The sequence below is a fragment of the Brassica napus genome, chromosome C5 (assembly GCF_020379485.1).
Source record: "Brassica napus cultivar Da-Ae chromosome C5, Da-Ae, whole genome shotgun sequence".
Classification (NCBI taxonomy): domain Eukaryota; kingdom Viridiplantae; phylum Streptophyta; class Magnoliopsida; order Brassicales; family Brassicaceae; genus Brassica; species Brassica napus.
Window position 1 is genome coordinate 6,203,586 of NC_063448.1, and position 14,854 is coordinate 6,218,439.

Consider the following 14,854-nt stretch of genomic DNA (forward strand, 5'->3'; position numbering starts at 1 on the left):
AGTTTTTCAACAAAAAGATATACTGTGGAGGGCTGTGTTAAGATATGCGAAAGAAGATGCAAATGAATGGAAACAGAGTGACCTTTTGAATATACCAAATCATAGCAGGAGAGGAGGAGATGCTACGCTTGAGGAAAATAAGAAATGGAAACGACTCCCTCTAGGATGGATCAAATGCAACACTGATGGTTCATTTAGACAACAGTTGGGTGATGCTACTGCTGGTTGGATTCTTCGGGATGAAAATGGGGTTTACAAAGGATCGGTCCAAGCAAGAGGTAAACGAGTTCAAAATGCACTTGAAAGTGAGTTACAAGCGATTCTGATGGCCATACAACATTGTTGGAGTCTTGGTTATAAGCAAGTGATTATGGAAAGTGATTGTCAAAAGGCTATTGACATCCTGAATAATAAAAAACTACATTTCAACCATTATAACTGGATACGTGATATACGATGGTGGGCAAGGAAGTTCCAAAGCATCAACTTCAAGTGGGTTAGTAGAAAAGCAAATGGAGCAGCGGACATTCTAGCAAAACGAGTTGAAGATGGAGTAGTTTTTCAATTTCATTATTATGTACCTCAAATTTTACATGCTTTCTTGCATATGGATCATGTAAGTTCAATATAAGTAATGAAAGTTGACGTTAAAAAAAAAAAGAGAATATCTTTATGTTTTAGTAAAACTGATATCTAAGTATTACAAAAAAAAAATATGTTTATAGTTTTTTTTTTGTATTAAACTGATAGACCGAATACCAGCGATACGTAAACCTAATCAAATCAAAGTAGATATGGTTTTATTATGATTACTATTTTTTATAAACCAAAATACCTAAAAACCGAAATCAGGACTGAACATCCCTACAAATTAACCACAACTACACACATATGTAAGATTTTTTAAAATAATCTCACAAATATGGTATCAGAAGTTAAAGACTCGAAGATTGCTTGACTATCAAGTAAATACTCACACCACCTGAACCAAAAAAAAATTACAAATACATACAACAACCTTATTTTCCAGTAGAAGAAGCCTCCAACACGATTCACAAACCAAGTTAATAACACCTTACAAAAAAGGTTGAACCCAACGCTGTTAACAGATCTAGGGTAATACATCCAATCACTATAAGAACTTTACATTCCAATTTTCATAAGGTCCAACCAGACGTACTCGCTTCAAAACCCACCAATCTTTTTAAAAATACAATACACATCTCTTTTTCTTGCAAATGAAAACCCAAAATACAAACCACAAAATCATACAAAAAATAATTACTTTAATCACAAGTAAAATACACCCGCCCGTAAGGCGAGCCGACCGTAGCTAGGCATATATTATTGTTTTGTTCTCTTAACGTGGTTATCTTGATTGGTCATGAATCCTTAAATGATATTTACATTCTATTATCTACAATGAATAATACATTTATACTTTACGAATACCAGTAATCTACAATTTTAATATTAACAAATAATTTGCTAGACTTTGATAGATTTCTTTTGGAAATACGTTTTTCATTATATTGCATAATATCTTATTGTTTTAAAAAAAAATATAAGCATATCAGTGTTTAAATTTTCTACTTCTCGACCAACTATATATAGACTGAAATTTATTTCTACTCTTGGCATAATTATCTTTAGCTGTAGAAGATGAATAATTCCATATCCAGCCTATGAAACCCAGATAATTTTACGTAAAGCATACCAATACGTTAATTTGTTTTCAATAGTGTTTATGATGTACATCTCTTCATTTGATTTTGATGTGTCTGGAATTCTGGATTCAGAAAAATATCCATGCATCACACGAAAAATTTGAAGAAACAATTTTTAGGTGGGTTTATTAAACTCGAATTAGCAAGGCATATATAAATAGCTAAATATAGAATACAGTGCGTAATAATAAAAGGGGGCTAATGATTAAATGGTTGATTAAAATTATAAAAAGAGGTCCACCACTTCTAGCAATCAAATGCTTCTTATATCTTTGTTTGCCATGAATAATTTCATTGATGATGCAAGTTTATTTATGCGGCGAACTGCAAATTGTAAGATGTTGTATATATCGTCATAAATAGCAATAGGTTTAATATTTGGATAATTGAAATTATTTCCATAGTTTATTACTCTATTTGTATCATTTTAAGTGATGTTTAAAGTTTTTACACAAATATTAAAAATAACATTAAATAAAACAAGTTTAACCAACAAAATTTTACAGTATTTTATAATTGGTCACAAATTTTAAATGACATTAAATTTTATCTTAAATAGTGAGAACAACAATTATTATGAAATAAAATAAATATCTTTAAACACCACTTAAAGTGATACAGATAGAGTATTATTTTACTCTCTTTATTTCATATTAAGAGTCACTTTAACATTTTTTTTGTTAAATAAAAAATGTCGTTCTATAATTTTAATGCAATTTTTATTTACTTTTAACTTAATATTAATTGTAAAATGCATTGATTTTATAGATAAATATATTTATTTAAAATGTTATTAATTAAATAGATGACATTAATAAAAAAACATAAATGTGTTTCAATCAATTTTTTAATATGCGTGAAAAATGTCCAAACGATACCGTTTGTTCGTGAAATGGAAGAAGTATGGTTTAAAACTACACACAATTTAGCAACATATTGGTACAGTACCAACAAATTTATTGTTAACTTAAGGCACACATTCGTATAAAAATTAATTAAAATTACGGAAATAAATAAAAGGAATATATTTGTAGTTTTCTCGAGATGGAATATATTAGTAGTTGTATTGAAAGTTACATTTAACTGATTCAAATTTTGTCCCCCGCTGAATTTAATTCATGTCGTGAATCTAAATATCTAAATATTCCTTGGAGTTAACACCATTGTATTTTAAATTCTAAAATATTTTAAGGGGTTAATATTACTTTCCCATACTTTTGTATCGGATATCTATAATATGAAACTCGCTTTATGTTAGAGAATACTATGGATAGTACCGTACGCGCCTGATTGTCAATAATATTCTTAAGTAACCCAAGTTGGCTTAAAAAAGGAAAAGGGGATAGAGAAGAACATTACGTTTATTAATATTTTATATCATATCATACGATATAATAGCTATGAAATCTTCATTCTTGACATAAGCAGAACAATGACAAGATCATTTAACATAACTCAAAATCTCTGCCCATTTGGTTCGAATCCGATCTAGAGTTTGATATCGAATCTTCAAGCTCTCTTAGAAAATTGTTGTCGTCTTCGTTGTTGGATTTTATCTCAGAGATTAGCTGTTTGAGATTAGAAGTTTCCTCTTTAAGCTTAGCGTTCTCCTTCAAAGCAAGCTGATGGCTTTCAGATACGCGGTTTAGCTTATCGATAAGACAATGGTTATCAGTACGGAGTCTTATCACTTGAGACCAAAGCTCATCGAGATGTCTCTGCTTTCTCATCCTTGACCTACGAGCAGATTCTCTATTAGAGATCATCCTTCTTTGTTTCCTCTCATCGATGACCATGCTTTGTTGGTGATCGTCGTCTGATGTTGAATTGTTACTCGTCATTGGATCCTGAACGTTGGATGATGAAGAGTAGTTGTTGTTATTTTTGGTCACCAGACCGTTGATGTAGTAGAAGGAGGAAGCAGAAGTAGGAGAAGAGGGCATCTTAAAGTATTCAGACTCCGTGATTGGTGTTTGGTTATTGTATATTTCAGGTGATACATATTGGAAGTATCCAGTGAGTTCCGCTGGAATTGTGTTCATGATCTTTACTTTGATAAATATGTCTTGTGCTTAGAGGAAGGTTTTTTTTTTTTGCTTAGAGAAAGATGATATTAAATGTTTTGAATAGAGAGAGAGAGAGAGAGAGAGAGAGAGAGAGAGAGAGAGAGAGAGAGATGTGTTTTGTGTGAAGTGGTTTTGAAGTGAAGAGGAAGAGAGGGAGAAGGGTTTTATAGAGATATGAGGAAAAGGAATAAATTGTGCAGAAAATGGGTTGCATGTATATATTAGTATATTCTAATAAATAAATTATATGTAGAAAGATTAGTTCATCTAGAAAGAAAGCTGTAATACCATGATATGTATATTATATTTTGATAAACAAATCATACTTATAAAGATTAGACTGTATTGTTAACGATCTGTAGATTCAATCACGAACTTTTTATTAATATTATTTGTGTATGTTTTATTATGATAAACTAATGTAGTAGACACTACTCACTAGAAGTATTTGTTAACTGAGTTTGGCTCTAACATAGGACCACAACAACGACTCCATGCCTATCCAAATGTATTTCCTAAATTACTTAGTAATCATTAATTAAATCAATTCACAGTTAATTAGGTGATTTCCCACTAGTGAATTTGTATATGCTTCAGTTAATAACTAGATGTTTTGCCCCAACAAGAGTGCATAATGATATAATTATTTATTAATACATGCATTATAATTTAAAGACTATTATGATAAATTTAAACCCAACATCAAATTTATTCTATATGACAAAGTTTTTCAAAAAAAAATATATGACTGTTATTGATTTTTTTTTTAAATCATGTATTAGGAATATTTTAAAAAATATTTTATACACTATATTATATTTTTGATTATACAAATTCAAAATTTTTACATGATTAATATTTGATTATGCATCTTTCAGTTTTTTTTTAATTTCTTACTTCTTATAAGTGAAAAATATTCTTTGGATAACAACACAATATATATATATATATATATATATATAGAAATTATATTTTTATTTTTATATAAGTTTTTCTTTTTAATTCTCGTTATATTAATTTATAATTAGTTATGTAACTTAATAAGTAAATTTAATTATCTATTAATGGTAACCAATCTTATATTGCTTGTGGTATCCTTTGCTTGCTACATGGCATGATCATTGAAGAAAATTTGGCATTATCATGAAAACTCAGAGTAGCTGATCGTTTGATTCTTGAATAAACTTATTGGTGTATGTATTGTAGAATATCATGATATTTATTTATTTTTCATTGATTTGTTATTATAAATATTTATAAGTAAATATATAACCATATAATAATGGCTATATATAATTATTCACTAAGAATAACAACGATATTAACAATCTAACTTTTAACGTGATAAAATACAAACTAATAAATCTAAATTTAGATATTTATCTCAAAAATTTAGATATTAATGTTAATTTTTAATTTAAATCTAAAATTTTAAAATTACGTTCAAATTTTATATTAATATTATAAATGATCTAATTTCATTTTCAATATACATATTGGTAATTTATTTATTAACTTTTGGTTTATTTATTTATCTTTTTATTTTAAAAGTATATATTTGGATAAAAATCAAAATATTCTCTAATAATAACTAAACTATCAATAGGCTAACTGAGTTGAAAACAAACACTTTTCGTAATCTTATATATTAAAACAGAAGTCACAACCTTGATTCATGTGTGATTTTTTTTTTTAAAAATGGACCTAATGGATCTATTCCTAGAAAGTCATGTTACATTTAATCTATTATCTTATCATTTAAATTTTGGGTCTACCAGAAATTTTTATTGGAATATCAATAATTGGAATTAAACAATAGATGATCCATTGGATTTATAGATATTATAAATTAAATAGATATAAATTAATGTTGTAATACTATACCTCCATATGTTAAATATTTAAATATTTGTTGATGTTAACTTTTAAAATTATAAAGATTTTTTTAAAGTAACAAAAATCATATTATCTAAAAATGATTAATCTTTACTACCTTAAATCAATGAAAACAAATTTTAAACTATATAGTTTATTTTAAAAATTAAACAAAAACTAAATGTTTAATTATTTACTCGATAATATAAATCTATGAAGTGAAAAGTTTAATTTTTAAAAAACTTTCTAAAATTTTTGAAATGTTACAATATCTTTGAATATGACAATAAAACAATATTTTACTAATCTTTATATATATAGTTATGATTTTAATAATGAAATAATAATCCGAAAATATATATATAAAAGAAGGTTCAAATACATGTGAATGTTTGAAACAATCTATTCAATGCAAAAATATATTGTAAACTTATTATGTTTTAAAAATTGATAGACACATATATATTATAATATATACCAATTTAGAATTGAAAACAAAATATTTATATAAAAATAAATTAAAACAAAAATCCGCGCGGTTACGCGGATCGAGATCTAGTTATAGATTAAAGAAAATCTCAGAACCATTGAAAGCATTAGAGATAATCGTACAACTCATAAAATAGAAATATAAATATAAATTATCAATAAAAATCATATATTAGCAACAGTTTAGATACGTACTAAACACAACACAATAAATTAAAAACATGAATTTTTCATAGATAATATAATTACAAATGTAGACACTAAGATAATATAATATAAAATTAATTATGATATCATCGCTATAATTTGCTAATATCCCTTTGTTAATTATTATGAGTATAATTAAGTTTCTCAAATAAATTACTAAAATCAAAATTGTTTATTAAATTAATAAATCAACCTAAAATCATAAAAACACGACAAATCAGTAAAATAAGATAATAAAAAATAATTATGATATTATCACTAGAATTTGTTAATATTCATTCCAAGTATAAAAAAAATCATCAAATAAATTACTATTTTTTTTAAAAAAAATTAATGATTCAATAGTATTCAAAATAGTATATAGATTCTGGTTAAAAATAGAAATATAAGATTTAATGTTTTAAACTTGGTCTAAATAACAAACAGCGAAACGTCTATTGGGTCACCATGTTCTAGGTCTCTCCAAATAGTTCATGAATCACTATATATCGATGAAAGTTTAATACTATTCTTTTTCAAAAAAGTTTTTTTAGTACTATTCTTGGTTGATATAAAATGTTTATGCATTTTCTTCTATATGTGATAATCGAATAAGGATGTAATTAAAATTATGTTTCCTTATTTCTTTTGTTTACCTAAGACACATTTTTGTTAGGATATTTAGAAGTTAATAAAGTTGCAACAAAAGTTATAATAGTATTATGAAATGAAAACGTTGGGAAAAATAAAAAGGGAACCCATATAGATTAAAATGGTTCCAAGGTGCAAGCGCCTGTGTGATGTGTTGTGATTTTGCATAGTTTTAGCTTTGTTATTTTATATATATTCATGCATTAACCTTACATTTATTTGCATTTAGAGTCTATTGCATGTACATTTGCATCTTGTAGGTGTTGGATGAATTGTTTGGAGTTTTGGAGGTGATTAGAGCACAAAAGGAGCTTTCGAGGAGTCTTGAACCAAACGTGTGAAAGACAAGCATGGATGAAGGTCTTAAAGATATCTTTTGAAACTTGTCTTTTGGGAAGACAAGGTAAATTGAGTTAGCTTTACAATGGAGGTGGTTTCAAGTCGTTTGGAGCTGTATTGAGGGATTTATGATCAAAATACTACACACATATCAGTATGACATTCCTAGCGGTCACCCTAGCAACATCAACAATAGCCTTCGAATTTTAAGCCTTTAGACTCATTTTTATTCACTTAAAACCTATAAAACTCATTACTATTCATTATTCTTCTTATTTTTGGTATTCTAAAGGTGTGTGCAACATGGAGAAAGTGGAGAAAACTTTAATGAGTGAGTTTTATCTCTTTAAAGCTTGCAACATGGGGGATGGGTTGTCTATCATGAGTTTGGTGGCTCTTTTGGCCTAACTTTCTCTACCTTTTCTGAAGAGGCAAGACTACTTTGGCCATATGAAGGGGCAAAAGGTGTTCTATAATGGAAGAAAGTGGAGAATAACTTTTATGAGTGTGTTTTATGCTTTATGCTTTCACATGATGGATGTGTTGTCATCCTCCTTTACTTAGGCTATAAAAGAGACTGCAAGGGGAAGGAGGAAGACACAATACACAGAGTACAATACAACAAAGAGTAGAGAGTGAAAGTTTTATAGTTTCATATTTTGTATTTTGAGAGTTTGAGAAAAAACATTTGTTCTTGGAGTGTTCTTGAAGTTTATGTTATAAAGTCTTGTTTTCCTTTAGCCATTCTCTTCATCTAATTTCTGTTTTTTTTGTTTTCATATATCATATCATCTTGGTTATGCTTCTATCCATCATGGGATTAAGTGTAAACAAGATGATTAGTGAGTAATCACCCTTAGGATCAATGGGTTAGGTAGATTAATGGGTGATTAGGGAAGAGTTAAGGTGTTCTAATGGTTAAATGCTTAGATTTCTATGCTTACTAAGTATTCTTAATGCTAGATTAATTTTGGCCATTTTAATCTAGATTCTAAGTGTTTGTAGGGCATCGAAAGTGTTTGCATAATGCTTGAATGGACCTAGTAAAGCTCTAGCTTGAATAACCAAGGAATTGTTGTTAGGATTGCTAGATGGTTAGTAGACTAGAACTTAATGTATGTTTGAGTGAACAAAACGAACGGAAGTTGATGTTTAGTTCATAATTGCATAAGGGTTTCTACCACGGGAGTGGATTAATCTAAATTGAATGAAATCTAGACCTATAGAAAGTTAAGATTATTTGAAGTTAGACGCCTTGATTTAGAACTATCACCTTGAAATCAATTGCCTATATACCCATTGGTTCTTCTTTGTTATATTTGAATTAAAACTCAAGTTATTTCGCACTATTACTTGTTACAAACAAACATCATTTGATTGCACTTAGATTGAGATAAATGGCTTGCATTCTTAGTGCTTAGAATCACTAGAGATTGGATTGACATCTTAAGTACTACAACACTTAAGGATTAAACTTATCCTTTATCAAGTTTTGGCGCCGTTGCCATTCTCTAGATTGATTTTGACATTAGGATTTGGTCATTACTTGAGACTAAGTCTTATTTTTCATTTTTAAGTTACTAATTATCTATCTTCATCTCTATTTGGATGACAGGTGCATGAACTTGAGAAGCAAAGGATCAACAAATCTTGCACCAAGAGTGGACAACATCAAAGCCTTAGAAAGAGAGTTGGGAAGACAGAGAAGAGAAAGAGAAAAGCAAGCCCACTTACATAGATTGGGGCTTGAGATGGAGAGAAACCCGAATCAACCGGAAGGTGTCTATGAAGTTGATGATCATAGACAAAATGTCCAAGGAGTTCCTCCTGGAGCTGCTCAAGAGGAACATGGCCAAGGAGCTGCAAACCTTAGGCCTCAAAATCAACAACGCCTGGGAAGATCCATTGGCACTTATGATCAACCTAACATAAATGGGAATAGGTTGGGCATTAGGGCACCGCCAGTTGCCAACAACAATTTCGAGATCAAGTCAAGCCTCATCAACATGATTGAAAACAACAAGTACCATGGACTTGCCTTGGAAGACCCACTAGATCACCTTGACAGATTTGATAAGTACTGTGGCTTGTCAAAAACAAATGGAGTTTCAGAGGATGCTTTCAAGCTCAGATTGTTTCCCTTCTCTTTGGGAGACAAGGCTCACACTTGGGAGAAAAACATCTCAAGTGATACTATCACCACTTGGGATGAATGCAAGAAGGCCTTCCTCAACAAGTTCTTCTCAGCTACAAGGACTGCCAACCTTAGAAATCAGATCTCTGGTTTTCAACAAAGAGGACTTGAAGGATTTTTAGACGCATGGGAGAGATTCAGAAGCTACCTGTCTCAATGTCCTCACCATGGCTTCAACAATGAGAGCTTGCTAAGCACTTTCTACAGAGGAGTCTTGCCTAAATTCAAAAGCCAGCTTGACACTGCAAGCAATGGAAACTTCTTGGGGAGGACTGTGGAAGATGCTTTAGAACTCTTGGAGAACATGACACAGAGTGACTCTGTCTACAATGATGAATATGATAGAAGAGACAGAGGTGGTGGAGGAGAAGATATGACCACAAAGAGAGAGCTGAAAGCACTTCAAGACAAGATTGACATGCTACTATCAGAAAAGACCAAGAAAGAGGAGTTACATATGGTTGCTGAAGTTGATAGAGTAGAATGCCAAGAAGATATGTACTATGTCAATGCTCAGGGTACATGGTACAAGAAGGAGCCTGACTATCAATACCAGAACAACTACCAACAGAAACCCTTCTACAACAACCAACAGAAGCCATTCAACAACTACCAGCCAAGACCATTCTACAACAATCAGCCTAAGCCATTCTACAACAACAACCAAGGTGGTTACCAACCCAAACAGAACTTCCCTCCTGGATTCTCACCAAAACCAAGTCAACCTGCACAAGACCAAGCTGGATCATCAACACAACCTCCACAAGAGAGTAGTACTGAAGCTATGCTGAAACAATTATTGGAGGGACAAGCAAGAAGTGAGAAACAATTAGGGTATGAGCTGAAAAATCTCCACAACAAGATTGATGGGAATTACCATGATCTAAACAACAAGTTCAAAGCCTTGGAGAACCAGTTTGTCTCTATGACAGCCAGCTCAAGTCACCAACAAGGTTCCCTACCTGGAAAGCCTGAACAAAACCCAAAGGAGACAATAAAGGCAATCACCCTAAGGAGTGGAAGAGAGTTGCCTCCTAAAGTTCTCATTAAGGATAATGAGAAACAAGGTGGGGAGGTGGTCATCAATGTAGATGATGATGTGGTGATTGTGGATGAGAAGACTAATGAGGAAATCTTGGAGAAGATAGTTGAAGCTAAGGGCAAGAGAAAGATTGGAGAGGAGAAAGTTGAGAACAAAAATGAGGCTGCTACATCAACAAAGGAGAAATTGTTCCTCCCTATGAGCCAAAGCTTCCCTTTCCTGGAAGATTCAAGAAGCAACTCCTAGAGAAGTACAAAGCCTTGTTTGACAAGCAAATGAGTGAAGTTCATCTCACCATGCCCATAATTGATGCATTTATGCTGGTTCCACAATACAGCAAGTTCTTGAAAGATGCTGTAGAACAAAAGAAGAAAGAGATGGAAGGGATGGTGATTCTTACTCATGAGTGCAGCGCCATTATTCAGAGACTGACTGTCCCAAGGAAGCTAGAAGACCCTGGTAGTTTCACCCTGCCATGCGCCATTGGACCTTTGACATTTGAGAGATGTCTATGTGATTTGGGAGCAAGTGTCAGCCTCATGCCACTATCCATTGCCAAGAAGCTTGGGTTTACACAATATAAAAAGTGCAAGATCTCTTTGGTGCTAGCTGATCGATCTGTCAAGCTCCCCATTGGCATCCTAGAAGATCTTCCTGTCAAGATAGGAAATTGTGAAGTGCCTACTGACTTTGTAGTGCTTGAGATGGATGAAGAGCCTAGAGATCCTTTGATCTTTGGAAGACCTTTCTTGGCAACTGCTGGAGCAATGGTGAATGTGAGAGATGGCACAATTGATCTCCACCTTGAAAAAGATCACACTCTCCATTTTGATATCAAGGAGATGATGAAGAAGCCCACAACTCAAAGAGAAATATTCTACATTGATGAGATGGATGTCTTGGCTGATGATTTCCTTGAGGAGTTAGCGATTGAGGACTCTCTTCAACATGCCCTGACCATTGAAAGAGAGACCCAAATGATTGAAAACAAGGAGAGTGATGAGCTAGTAAGAAGGCTAGATGTTCACCTTGAGGAGGATGGAGAAGATGAGTTCATGGAGTTGCCACAAGTGACTCAACATGCTGCCTCAGCAGACATTCAAGAGAACCTCCATGAAGCTGATTGGAGTGAGCTCAAGGCACCAAAAGTGGAGCTTAAACCTCTTCCCGATGGTGTAAGGTATGCTTTCCTTGGACCTAATGAGACATATCCTGTCATTGTGAGTAGTGAGCTGACTGAGAATGAATTGTCTATGCTTTTAAATGAACTTAAAAAGTATAGAAAAGCACTAGGATACTCACTTGATGACATTAAAGGAATCTCACCATCTTTGTGCATGCATAGGATACATCTAGAGGATGAATCTAAAACTTCAATTGAACACCAAAGAAGATTAAATCCTAATTTGAAAGATGTTGTTAAAAAAGAGATAATCAAATTGTTAGATGCTGGTGTGATCTATCCTATCTCTGATAGCAATTGGGTTTCACCTGTGCATGTAGTTCCTAAAAAGGGTGGCATAACAGTTGTTAAGAACGAAAATGATGAGTTAATACCAACAAGAACAATAACTGGACATAGGATGTGCATTGACTATCGAAAACTGAATGCAGCCTCTAGAAAGGATCATTTCCCTTTACCATTCATTGATCAGATGTTAGAGAGGCTAGCTAACCATCCCTATTATTGTTTCCTTGATGGATACTCTGGATTTTTCCAAATCCCTATACACCCAAATGACCAAGAGAAAACGACATTCACTTGTCCTTATGGTACCTTTGCATATCGAAGGATGCCATTTGGACTGTGCAATGCACCAGCAACATTCCAAAGAGCAATGATGTCGATTTTCTCTGATCTTATTGAGGATGTAATGGAGGTGTTTATGGATGATTTTTCTGTATACGGTTCTTCGTTTGCTACTTGTTTGTCAAATCTTTGCAGGGTATTACAGAGATGTGAGGACACTAACCTGGTGCTCAATTGGGAGAAGTGTCACTTCATGGTCAAGGAAGGGATTGTTCTTGGACACAAAGTTTCTGAGAAAGGAATTGAAGTGGACAAAGCCAAGATAGATGTCATGGTTGGTCTAGCTCCACCAAGAACAGTGAAGGATATAAGAAGCTTCCTTGGCCATGCTGGTTTCTACAGAAGGTTCATCAAAGACTTCTCCAAAATAGCTAGACCATTGACCAAGCTGCTGTGCAAGGAGATCATCTTCAACTTTGATGAAGAATGCCTAGAAGCCTTTAAGAAGCTGAAGGAGGAGCTCACCAGTGCCCCAATAGTTCAACCACCAGATTGGAGTCTACCCTTCGAAATCATGTGCGACGCCAGTGACTATGCTGTGGGGGCAGTCTTGGGGCAAAAGAAGGACAAGAAGACACATGTGATCTACTATGCTAGTAGAACACTTGATGATGCCCAAATGAAGTATGCCACAACTGAGAAGGAGCTGTTGGCAATTGTCTATGCCTTCGAGAAGTTCAGGAGCTACCTGGTAGGGTCTAAGGTCATTGTATACACTGATCATGCTGCACTACGACATCTACTAGCCAAGAAGGATGCCAAGCCAAGGCTGCTCAGATGGATATTAATACTACAAGAGTTTGATCTCGAAATCAAGGACAAGCCAGGAGTGGAGAATGGTGTAGCTGATCACCTTTCAAGATTAAGAGTGGAGTGTGGGATTCCTATTGATGAGGGACTCCCTGAAGAGCAGATTATGGCTATAGAAGCAATGGTCACAGCTTGTGAGACTGGAAGGAAGATTGAAGAAATGAAGGCAATTGATGAAACAGGCCCATGGTATGCTGATCTAGTGAACTACTTGGCATGTGGAAGGGAACCATTGAATCTGACAGGCTATGCAAGGAAGAAGTTCTTCAAGGATGTGAAGAGATACTACTGGGACGAGCCTTACCTCTACACTCTTTGCAAAGATCAAATCTATAGAAGAGTAGTAGCTCAAGAGGAGGTGGAAGGAATCCTCACACACTGCCATGGATCAGCCTATGGAGGTCACTTTGCCACCTTCAAGACTGTCTCCAAGGTGCTACAAGCAGGATTTTGGTGGCCCCATATGTTCAAAGACACACAAGAGTTTGTGTCAAGGTGTGACCCATGCCAAAGGAGAGGGAACATCACCAAGAGAAATGAGATGCCTCAAAATCCTATCTTGGAAGTGGAAGTGTTTGATGTGTGGGGCATTGACTTCATGGGACCATTCCCATCTTCCTATGGTAATGAATACATTCTTGTTGCTGTGGATTATGTCTCCAAATGGGTGGAAGCTATAGCCAGCCCAACCAATGATGCTAAGGTTGTCCTCAAGATGTTCAAGAGCATTATCTTCCCAAGGTTTGGAGTCCCAAGAGTTGTGATCAGTGATGGAGGCACCCACTTCATCAACAAACTTTTTGAGAACCTTCTTAAGAAGAATGGTGTCAAGCACAAGGTGGCAACTGCTTATCATCCCCAAACAAGTGGCCAAGTTGAGATTTCCAACAGGGAGATAAAGTCCATTTTGGAGAAGACTGTGGGGACAACAAGGAAGGATTGGTCTACAAAGCTTGATGATGCACTTTGGGCCTATAGGACTGCTTTCAAGACACCCTTGGGAACCACTCCCTTCAATCTTGTCTATGGGAAAGCTTGCCATCTGCCAGTGGAGCTTGAGTACAAGGCATTATGGGCTGTTAAGATGCTGAACTTTGACATCAAGAGTGCCAAAGAGAAAAGACTTTTCCAACTCCATGAGCTTGATGAGATTCGACTTGATGCTTTTGAGAACTCAAGGATTTACAAAGAAAAGACCAAGGCATTCCATGACAAGAAGATCCTGAAGAGGGAGTTCAACATTGGAGATCAAGTGTTGCTCTTCAACTCTCGATTGAAGTTGTTCCCTGGAAAACTTAAGTCAAGATGGTCCGGCCCTTTCAAGATCAAAGAAGTGAGGCCATATGGAGCAATTGTGCTTTGGAACAAGACCGGTGGGGACTTTACAGTGAATGGCCAAAGAGTCAAGCTGTACATGGCGGCCACACCTGAGAAGGAAGGAACCTCGGTTCCACTTACCGATCCCAAACCAGCCTAAACCAAAAAGGGGTAGTCAAGCTAGAGACTTAAAACAAGCTCACTTGGGAGGAAGTCCCACATCTATCCCTATATATATTACTGTTTAACTTGTGTGGTTTTTCTTTTGTGTGTTTGATAAGTGTGTTTAAAATTTTCAGGTGATTCTCCACTTAATCAAAGAAGAAAGATGGCCATCCAGCAAACCTA

General features: G+C 34.0%; 2 protein-coding genes and 1 non-coding gene across 3 annotated transcripts; 1 reads left to right on the plus strand and 2 right to left on the minus strand.

Moving 5' to 3' along the window:
* Window positions 1–3,072: 3,072 nt before the first annotated feature.
* On the minus strand, window positions 3,073–4,533 carry LOC106395459 (basic leucine zipper 43). The gene has a single exon (XM_013835910.3). The coding sequence runs from the start codon at window positions 3,767–3,769 to the stop codon at window positions 3,173–3,175; it is 597 nt and encodes a 198-aa protein (XP_013691364.1). The 5' UTR covers window positions 3,770–4,533; the 3' UTR covers window positions 3,073–3,172.
* A 2,595-nt stretch (window positions 4,534–7,128) lies between these two features.
* Window positions 7,129–10,815, plus strand: LOC125587469. The gene is made up of 2 exons (XM_048758042.1): window positions 7,129–7,487; window positions 7,626–10,815. The coding sequence occupies exon 2, from the start codon at window positions 8,953–8,955 to the stop codon at window positions 10,813–10,815; it is 1,863 nt and encodes a 620-aa protein (XP_048613999.1). The 5' UTR covers window positions 7,129–7,487; window positions 7,626–8,952.
* Window positions 9,595–9,701, minus strand: LOC125588079. Its single transcript, XR_007324475.1, has one exon. It is a non-coding gene; the product is annotated as a small nucleolar RNA R71 (small nucleolar RNA).
* Window positions 10,816–14,854: the final 4,039 nt, after the last annotated feature.